Genomic DNA, 10,766 nt, shown 5'->3' with positions numbered 1-10,766 from the left:
CTGTCCAGTGACCCACATACCTAATTTCTTGTCCTAGTTTCCGCACTATGGAGCTCTTTACTCTTTAAGGTATGTTTATTGAGAAGGTGCGAATGAAAAAGTTGGATTTGATCCCCAGCAAGAAAAGAAACAGCCCCTTCAAATCCATGAGTTTACCAAACCAAGATTCTTTACCAACATAAATCAGATCAGATTTAATAATTAAGCATACATTTGATTTCCTAGATCCAAATTCCGTATATTCAAGAGCCCCCATAGGACAACTTCTACTCGTTCGATTTACCAAAAATTGAACGAAATAAGGTTAGAGAATAATCTTTGATTTTCTGTTAATTCGACAAAAATTGTTCTCTAACGAGTTTACAACCTTAAATAGTAGAAGTTCAAACAAAACCCTAGTAAACTCTAATTAAATTTAAAAAATAAAAGAAATTTCAATAAAGTTGGCCTTGCTCGAGGAAGGACAACCTATCTTCTTCAATCTTTCTCAAGCCCACTCCAAGAATAGCACTCTCGTCACACTGCGCCAATTGATAATTCATTTCGGGTAGTCCGGTTTGGATCCTAATTGACAATTTGGGTCTATTGTTATCTACACACCCGTCCTAACGGGTCGGAGTCTAAACCGACAATGCAATGTATGGGCTAAAAAACTGGTAAAATAGGGTATGGACCACAGCATTCGGAGCTCTTATTTTCCGGATCTGGACTTATGGTTCGAATATGGGCTCTTATTTTGCAGACTTGGACTGCGACAAGATAGTACATAATGCGCTCCAGACTCGAACTCAATGGTTTGACAGTGGACTTGACCTTGATCCGGTGCTGTTGGGGTTCTCGTCTTTGTTGCCTTGAGAAGAATGGGAAAGGACATGAATCGCACGAATTAATCATAGCAGCATAAAAGCTTGAGCTTTAATGGGGATTCTAATTTCAAAATCTTAGGTTTCTGTTCATCCGGAATAAGGAGAAGCAAAGCAAGAACTAAGAAGTACTTCTTCTTCTTGCAAAAGCAAATAGCAGACAAATGCATACAAAAGTATTTGCTAAAATGCAAAAGCCCTTTCTAATGCCTAAGAGGGCCTAATCGGTCTTAATACAAAATCAAGCAACACCAGGGATGAAGAACACAGTCGACTAAATTAAACAGATCAAGGGTAAAAATGGAAAAAAAAAATAAAGGGATTTACAGTGCACTTCAGCCCGTGTAGATGTGGACGCCAATGGCGACAAGGAAGATGGTAATGAGGCCAAAGTAGATAATAGCGTGCACCATAATGGAAGCAGCGCTTGTCTGCATATTCCCGAACTCAACAACTCGGTCTCTTCCCGGGATCTGAAACAACAGCCCAGGCGTTAACAGCACGAACAGCACCACTGCTATCACCACTGGACCCCAATCTGCCATACCTCAACCTTTCTAATTAAATCTACAACTCGAAACAGAAACAAAATCGAAACAAATAACTGAGACTGACAGGGCACAGAATTAATCAACGAAGGATCTGGAACTGGAAGGGAAAGTTGGGCTACAGAGAAGTTTGAGATTTAGAAGGGAACGCTAATGGACAAAAACTGCATTCATGTCGATGCTTCTCGTGAAATGTAGTGGCCACAGTGTTAAACGTGTCAGCATCTTGAGGAGTCTTTCAAATTTCAACGTATGTGATCTTCTAGAGATGGAGCGTAAGGAGATTTTAAATGGTGCAGGAATTGGGCCCGGACGAGTATCTAATATAGCTGAACATTTGGGCCCAACTTTTATTTTCACCAATACCATCAAGGGAGCCCAGCCCACTAGAACATATGAGATTGAGTATTTTGGTGTTTATACTGTTAGAACATATTATTTTGAAAAAATTAAGCCCTAAACACAAATATCTATCTCCTAAACTCTAATAAATTATTTTGACAAAAAAAAAATCATGATTTAATATCATGATTACATGTGTTAAAGGGTCAAAATTTGAGCACCTCTCATTCCTCACTAAATTTAGCACTTATACAAGCAAATTTAAGGCCTAAAAGACAATCTTCACTTCTTGGAAAGCCATAGTAAAACAACAAGAACAAATTTAGGGCTATGTTTGGTTCAATATTTTTTGTGGCAAATTACATGTGTTAAAGGGTTATCTTTAGAAAATATTTGAAAAATTAGGTTATTCCGGGTAAATGGTGGTCAAAAAGTCTAAATTGTTCTCAAATGGTTGGTTGAGAGACAATTTGGCAAATAGTTCCCAAATAGTTTCTAAATAGATTTTTAGTAATACATGCTATGTCAAATCACTTCCCAAACAGAATAATCAAAGGGGGAGACAACAAAAGTAGCATGAATTTAGATGGACCAAAAACCAATAATTATATTGTCATAAAAAGATCTTTTTCTTTTTGCCAAGTTCTAATTAATTTCTCAATATATATAAGTTACAACTCATTTTTAGATGGGCTTGGGATGACTTATAAGTTTGGAGAACTGGGCTTTAATTAATTTGTTGGGCCTATTTTAATTTTTTTTTTAATTTTTAGCCCATAACTTTGGAGAGCCGATCAAGTTAAATGGAAATTGCATCCTCACCACACACGTGGCATATTACGACGTTTCTTCCACTAATTCTCTCACGGCTCCACTTGGCGGTCCGAAGTGGGCCCGTAGAACTCAGTCACAACTCACGCGTTTGGCAACGGATTAAGGAAAAACGATGCCCAAAAGGCCAAAACCTTGTTCATTGACTTTGATGATTCTGTTAAATCCAAACAACGACAGCAAATCCTGTTTTATAAGGAAAAAACACTAATCACGTTTTCCCATAACTCCTTCGTATAATTGAAATTACTGAATAGTCCTCATTTTTGACAAGTTAATTCGCCTTCCCAGCCGGAATAAAATCGTAATTGCGCCCACAAATTTCAGAAAATGTAAATCAAATTTAAGGCGGAAACCTCGAAATGCCCTGTGAAATTGGAGCCATTTCGGTGAAATCGTTGACGTGCACGAATCCTATTGGCCCTCCATCCGTTCGTTGGAGAATTTTTCACAACCGCCCATTTCTTAGCTTTTTTTTTCCCTATAGTCTTCGCTCCGGACTTCTCCACCTCTCTGGCCGGTCGGTGTATTTTCCCGGGAAATTCCGAGTTTCCGTCGAGATTCCCGACCGCGATTTTTTTACGTTGATTTCCATAAACAGTTACCCAATCTTTTAGCTCGGCCTGCGCGTTCTTTCGAGGCATAGAATCTTCTTCCACTGGAAGCCAGACTTTGTTTCGATATTAATCTCGATCGGTTATTTGTTTCGATCTTCGGTATATTAATTTCTTTGGTGCAGAGGAGCGTTTTCTGCTTCGGTAATTTTTCTTATCTATTTCTCCTGGTCCTTAAAATGAGTTTTGCGAAGGACAAAGAAATTTGCTGTATGCTTTGCTTGATAAGCTTTTGTTCATATTTATATGCATATATATTTTTCATGGAGTTTTTGCGTTTGGAGATTATTGTGCGTGCGTTGATTATGCTTATGTTGTTGGAATTTGAAGGAGGTTTTGTTCATTATCGGTGAGGATGGCAAGTCACGGCGGCTCGTCTAGGAAAAGTTTAACGTTATCGAGCCAGGCGAGGAAGAAAGCATCTGAGAATATAGGCTCTGATCTTGCGCGAAAATCTCTCACATCTTCTCGCTCCATGTATGTCTCCCTCATATATTTATTTGTTCCTTTTTTTCTGGTTTTTTCACCACCTCCTTGGAGCTGGTTTGACATTCCTTTTAAAAATATATCATTCCAAGTTACTCTTCTTGTCGCCCTTTTTATGCATAAATTGCATCATACATTCAAGTGTTAGAGAGAGTGATACATATATTCGCTGGTGCTATCCTTAGCTATTACAAGATGTTGTGTTCTCCAGATATTTTCCTGTGTCATAATGAATTAATTTTCAATTTAAATCAAAAGAAGAGAACAGAAATTTCAGCTTGTCATGATATCCAAATTTCAGGTTAATTCTCAATGCATATAATGTGAGGTATCTGTTCTCCAAAACATTGTAATGTTGACTTACAGGATCAGATTATAGTGTTGCACCACAAACATTGGGATTCTCCTATAGTCCTTTTATTTTTCTTCTTGGGCATGCATGAATGTCTAGTTACGCTGTAGTTGATCTACTGATCGTTGTCTCCCCCATATTTGATATGGCGCCGCTTACATTTTTGGCTGCAATTACGATCACCCCATATTCAGATGTACTTGAGCTAAACTTATCAGTTCCCACTAGGCAGTTGGTCTATTGGACAGCTTCTCTGCAGAGTAGTTTTAGTACGTCATGCATATTAACATTGGAAAGATCCCTAGCAATATGTTGCACACCATATTTTTTGGTACCTTAGACATTTCCTTTTTTTCCGTTGTGATGTGTTAATGTATGGGTGGTGTTGTGATAATTCTTATATCATTGTTTGGGAGTGTTTGATCGGAACACCAGAATGTACATGTATATTTTTGAGGATGACTCAAGATGAAACTTCATAGCCATTTGAACAGCTGCTCTTGGCCCATTTGGTATAAATGTATAATGGTGACCAACATATGACTGGGGATATCATTTTTTTTTGCCTTCAAACTTTTAATGCACAACTGTTATATCTTTTTGATGGATGGAACGATATGAAATGGAGAATTGGAGAGAAAAGGACATCCTTGCGTTTTGAATATTATGAGGATATTGTGGTTGGTCTCTTAAAATTTGTTCTTATTAATCGTCCACTTCTGTGAAAAGCAAGTATACTAACATTTAGAATATGAGCTTCTACTCTTTGATATCTTATTGTACAAATACTTTTTAAGTTTTACCAAACAACTATCAAAGTACTTGAACATATCATCAAGAACATTTAGATCGCCACACTGTAGTATACGTAGGCTTAGTCATGCTCACAGTTGTCATTAGTAACTCTGACGTAGCAAATTAAATCCACAATTTTCACTTGCCACAGGGGAGTAACTGGAGAGCGTACAGTAAAAAGATTGCGGCTATCCAAGGCCCTAACAGTACCGGAAAACACAACAATTTATGAGGCTTGCCGTCGGATGGCTGCTCGTAGAGTTGACGCTTTGTTGCTAACCGACTCAAACGCATTACTATGTGGAATCCTGACAGACAAGGTATTAATTAAATTTCAAACCTTGTAAATTGCTGAGTTGAGAAAGAAGAAAGAGAAAAGGCGAAACTATATTCGAATAATCTTCCTCAGCCTTTGTTAATGTAGTTTTTCTTTTACCCTTTTTGTTAAATAAAGGATATAGCTACAAGAGTTATTGCTCGTGAGCTCAATCTTGAGGAGACGCCTGTTTCAAAAGTTATGACCAGGAACCCAGTATTTGTTCTTTCTGACACACTTGCTGTGGAAGCACTTCAGAAGATGGTGCAAGGTTGGTCATGATTGAGACCCTAGGATGCCGTTCATAATGAAATATACTGCTTTCTGTGTTGCCCTTAGAATGGTCTGATGTGTGTCTGCAGGAAAATTCAGGCATTTGCCTGTTGTAGAGAATGGAGAAGTCGTTGCCTTACTGGACATAGCAAAGTGTTTATATGATGCTATTGCTCGCATGGAAAGGGCAGCTGAAAAGGGGAAGGCTATTGCTGCAGCTGTTGAAGGTGTTGAAAAACATTGGGGGACTTCTATTTCTGGTTGGTTGAGAATGCTATTTTGAAAACTTAAATTCTACTCCTTATGTTTTATGGTCCTCTCTTATGTTTTTACGTTTTCGCTGTGGTTTGTTTAGTCTAGAGAGATTTTTTTTGTGTTCTTGTTATTGGTTTTTTTTTACCTGAATGCAGGCCCCAATACATTCATTGAGACACTTCGAGAGCGCATGTTTAGGCCCTCACTGTCCACAATCATTCCGGAGAATTCAAAGTAGGTAATACCTTTTCTTTTTTTTTAATTAATTTGATGGAACTTCTCTTTTCCTAGTTGTGAGTAGGATTTCTTAAGCTTTACAGTTCTCTTGTTTAAGCCCATTGTGAAATCTCAGGGTTGTCACAGTTCCACCAACTGATACAGTTTTAATGGCAACAAAGAAAATGCTTGAATCCCGAACAAGCTCTGCTGTGGTTGTTGTGGATAACAAACCCCGGGGAATTCTAACGTGAGTTCTATTATATGAATTGCAGTTCATCATCGACTCGAGAAAATTAATGATCATGCATATGTGTCTATGCGGTCTGTATTGACTCACAGAACATTAACTCTCTTTTAATTTTTTCAGTTCAAAGGATATCTTGATGCGAGTGATTGCTCAAAATCTCTCTTCAGAGTCGACTGATGTTGAGAAGGTATTTGTCTCTCTCAAATGGCACAAGTTGTTTGGGATATTGTTTTTACAAGACTTTTCTGGCTGTTTATATTACTGTTAGTAGAAGTTTGAAAAACTATGCACATTCCACTGTGCATTATACTTATCTGAGAAACAAAATGAAATGTTCATGATTCATGATTATATTCCCTTTTTTATTTTTTTATGCAGGTCATGACTCCCAATCCAGAATGTGCGACGGTTGATACTCCAATTGTTGATGCACTGCATACCATGCATGATGGAAAATTTTTGCACCTACCTGTTGTGGATCGAGGTTCCGTGCTGTACTTGATTAAAAATTAGGATTTTATATAGGATTTGTATTCTGATGGTTTTTCGTTGATGGATACAGAGGGGATTGTGGTTGCTGTTGTTGACGTAATTCATATAACCCATGCTGCTGTGGCTACTGTAAGTCAATTTTCCTCCTTTTGGAGATCCTTTTATTATGAATATTGTTGATCTGGTGGAAACCAAGTTCATCTTGTTGTCAATTTTCCTCCTTTCGGAGATCCTTTTATTATGAATATTGTTGATATGGTGGAAACCAAGTTCATCTTGTTTTCTTAGGATGGTATGTCTTGCATGTATGTGGACTGATTTCATCAGCTGTCAGATTACTTTAGTGTAATCTCATCCTAATCTTTAGGTCATCTCCTTTATCAATTTTCGTTATTAAATGGATGCCCTTTGGAGAGACATCACTCCAAGTGAATCATCTTTAGTTTTCAACACATTCTTGGATGGAATTCATACATTTGTTCTATCTACTCGGGATCTCTTGGTCGCGCTGTACTTGGACGTGATTGTGGAGGTGGTGAGTCTCCAGATTTTTGTTTCCACCTTAGTAAATTCATTACATATTTTTCATTCATATTGAAGGTAAGGTTTTCTCATCGTAGCCTAGAGGTCATGGTTTAAATCCAGGAAACAGCATCTCGACATTGCTGGGGCATGGCTGCATATATTTTGTCCTTCCTAACCTCATATACGCAGGAAACTTGTGCATGACAGTTATTTTACCTACCTTTTCCATTCGAATTGATGTCTGAGACTTATATGTTCTTAAAAGTTGTTTTGTGTGACGTATGTTCTCAACGTTGTTTGGCAGTATTGGGCTACCCCATGCATTAAGAAAATGACAAAAAAAATTAGAGATGGAGTAAAACTACAAAAAGAGCAATACAAATTTGTGATAACTGTACACATCTAATATGACTACTATTGCTTTTCCTATACTTTTTTATCTTTCGTTGCTTTTTTTTGTAAGTTCTATCACTTACATTTCAACTACATGAGGAAGACATTTTTATGAAAACCTTGTGGTGAAATCATTTTTTATCTTGTTCAAGCAAAATGTTGTATTTAGCATTGTTATTTAGGAAATACCTTACGAAAGAACTTGAGAAATTAAGTAGGAAGATGGATACCTTCATTTTTAACAAAAGTATGATGCCTCTTTCCTAGTGAAGTTTTGCAATACCTCTAGTGTCAATATTTGTCTCATCAACAGCCATGGCCTTCCTGAACTAGGCTGGAAATACTGGTGGGGTAAATAACGAAGCTGCAAACACAATGATGCAAAAGTTTTGGGATTCTGCCATGGCTCTCAGTCCTAATGATGATGATGAGGAGACCCGCAGGTTTGGCTTTGATATCATTAGGATAATTCTGTGTGTTTCAATGTTCTGCCATTAGTGTCTTCTTACTCATCACTGGTGTGTCTCAGTGAAAATTCCTTGAGAATGGCATCAGATGGAGCAGAGACTGGGAGATCCCTTCCCTATCCCTCATCTGGGCTGCCATATACTTTCGCTTTTAAAATTGAAGACAGGAAGGGTCGAATGCACAGATTTACATGTGGTATGCCACTTGTGCTGCTTATCATGTCGGCCTTTTTTCTGGTCTTATTAATTTATATGTTTATCGATAGTACTGTTCTTCAGTCCCATTCTCCCAAGCACACATGATGATTTTTCAACCAGTCAAGTCTTTCATTCTTTGACAGTTAGATGTCTATTACATGTTAGGATCATTCAAAACTATTGTTCGTGCACGAATATTTTCTTTAGTTGATAAAGCTTTTTGGCTTGTTTTTCTTGAATTCAGACACCAGGAGTTTGACAGATCTAATAACTGCAATTCTTCAAAGGGTGGGAGATGATATTGACTGTGATAACCTGCCTCAAATTCTGGTATCCATTTTAAATTTTTACCAGAAAATTGGTTTGGACTGTTAATGTTCTCTATTCACTATTACTTGCTAATTGTTTTCCTGCTTTATATAGTATGAAGACGAAGACCATGACAAAGTTATGCTGGCATCTGATAGTGATCTTGCCGCTGCCGTTGAACATGCCAGATCAGCCAGTTGGAAGGTATTTACTTAGCTGTATACATTTTGTGGATGCTTACTTTAGTGGAGGAAACCTAGGGCTCTATCCCGTGGAACTGTTTGGCCAAAGAGAAAAAGATTGTGGATTTGACTTTGAGGATAAGTATGTCTCCTGCACGGGTAATTGTGGCATAGATCTTGATGGGATTTATGGTTTACTTTCTCTTTATTTTTAAAATGTGTGGAAATTCTCTTGGAAATATACTTGTAAAGACATTCATTTGTTTTGAAAATTTAATAGAAAACTCACAATCAAAGGATAAGTTGAGCTCAACTGTCTAGTATCTAACAAACTACTGATTTTTGCAGGGTTTGAGATTGCACTTGGATTATTCAGGAACACCTGCTAGAAGGAGAGGCTCTAGTTCAGGGAGTTTGGATTATGCTCAAAAAGATGCATGGGCTTCCGCATACAGTGCTGTCGCGGCAGGTGCAGCCCTGGTTGCCGGGCTAGGTGTATTAGCATACTTGAAGAGAGCCAACTATTAATTTTGTCAAAGTTTTCCGATCCATAGATGGACATGTTAAAAGAGTAGCAGAGCTGAGTTGCTCATACACTGAAGGCCGAATTCAAATGCGTGTACTTGGTATGTGTTTTCCTTGAACAATAATATACTCAAAGCCTAGTCCTTTACTTTGGTTGATCCATCAAACAATACACACTTGCCCCTCCTTGCTTTTTTTCTTTTTATTCTTTGTCAATGAAGTTGTAAGGCTTCATGAAGTCATAAAAAATTGCGTGTAGGAATAAATGGTGGCATTTGAGGTATGGAATTTGTGGACGAGGTTTTGACGTTCTGATTCGCATAAATGTTACGCATACTATTATTTTTATCCATCCCTCCCCCCTCCCGTGCAAGTTGCAATGGCTTGTGGGGGCTGCATTGCATGTCCAGGTAAAGCCGACTTGAAATTATACCCATCAATTGCACGCAATGTTATACATATATGGAGGAGTGTCGGTGATGTTTTTATAGACTCATGTAGTTGACCCCAAACTTTTGGGATAAATGTTTGGTTGATGATATTGATGAAGAATTTCACGCTATGTTGATGGGTCTGAATCCGAATACCTAACGGACTCATATCAGTTTGTAACACTAGTTTCAGCAATTAACCATGAACACTTGACCCATATAATGGTTATAGTTATAGTTATGGTTCTACTTAAATAGAGTGTATTTTAGCATTACAATGATTTGTTTGATCCAAAACCTAGCTTTCACAGGGTAGTAAGCTTTTTTATTGGTGAGAACAATGGTCATCTTTTGAGTGTAACCTAGAAAAAAAAAATGGTAAGAGGACATGGTTAGGATACCGTAGACCACCAAACCAGTTCAAAAGCTCAAGGTGGAGTTTTATCTGATAAAATGACAGTGGGAGCATGATCTGATCTGATCCACTATAGCATCGAGGAGGTATCAGATTCACATGTGAACGTGGGCTGCCGGGCGCCTGCTTTCTTTCTTTATGCGTTTTTGACTCTCAAAGCCTCAGTTCCCCAATTGTCGGTTTGTAGGGCGCATTTGGCCCAACACTCATGCTTTTCTTTTTTTTTTCCTGAAAAATATGTTTCTTATTAAAATCGAACCTCAATCACACATATATCTAATTCAATCGAGAGTTACTCATAAAGAGAGTGATACTGTGGTAGTGATTTAATCTCTAAAGCAATGTCAAAGATGGCAAAGATAGCGATGGCTTCCTTAAAAAATAATCTCTTTAGATTCCTTTTTCTTTTGTGGGTGCATATGATTTAACTTTAATTCTTTTTTTTTTTTAATGTATACAGATGTGAACTATCAGTCACTAGTTTCACCATCAATTTTAATCATTCTACGGCACACTGGCCACTATAATTTTCTTTTATCTCCACTTAAAATTGTCGGTATAGTTTGCCTTATCTGCCTTTTCTTCTCTTTTTGGAGCCATCTGAGTTCCCCATAATTGAAGGGTTCCTTTCCTTTTGTCATATATTTCCTCAATTTCAATTCTCAAATGGGAACATCTGACCTAAAAA

General features: G+C 37.7%; 2 protein-coding genes across 3 annotated transcripts; one reads left to right on the top strand and one right to left on the bottom strand.

Annotated features, from left to right (window-relative positions):
* Positions 1–963: 963 nt before the first annotated feature.
* On the bottom strand, positions 964–1,574 carry LOC119985949. The gene has a single exon (XM_038830441.1). It carries the CDS (start codon positions 1,406–1,408, stop codon positions 1,199–1,201), a length of 210 nt encoding a protein of 69 aa, XP_038686369.1. The 5' UTR covers positions 1,409–1,574; the 3' UTR covers positions 964–1,198.
* Positions 1,575–3,061: 1,487 nt separating this feature from the next.
* On the top strand, positions 3,062–9,557 carry LOC119984934 (CBS domain-containing protein CBSCBSPB5-like). 2 transcript variants are annotated; one of them, XM_038829055.1, is made up of 15 exons: positions 3,062–3,342; positions 3,529–3,675; positions 4,983–5,151; positions 5,286–5,418; positions 5,510–5,680; positions 5,831–5,909; positions 6,028–6,141; positions 6,262–6,328; positions 6,520–6,625; positions 6,704–6,762; positions 7,885–7,994; positions 8,081–8,214; positions 8,461–8,546; positions 8,640–8,729; positions 9,056–9,557. In XM_038829055.1, the coding sequence occupies exons 2-15, from the start codon at positions 3,554–3,556 to the stop codon at positions 9,233–9,235; spliced, it is 1,620 nt and encodes a 539-aa protein (XP_038684983.1). In that variant the 5' UTR covers positions 3,062–3,342; positions 3,529–3,553; the 3' UTR covers positions 9,236–9,557. The 2 variants fall into 2 exon arrangements, with proteins under 2 accessions (XP_038684983.1, XP_038684982.1); XM_038829054.1 differs by having other exon boundaries at positions 3,063–3,342; positions 3,519–3,675.
* Positions 9,558–10,766: the final 1,209 nt, after the last annotated feature.

Source organism: Tripterygium wilfordii, chromosome 19, assembly GCF_013401445.1.
Source record: "Tripterygium wilfordii isolate XIE 37 chromosome 19, ASM1340144v1, whole genome shotgun sequence".
Lineage (NCBI taxonomy): Eukaryota > Viridiplantae > Streptophyta > Magnoliopsida > Celastrales > Celastraceae > Tripterygium > Tripterygium wilfordii.
The sequence above is the reverse complement of the archived record's forward strand: the minus strand, read 5'-3'. Positions and strand labels throughout refer to the sequence as shown.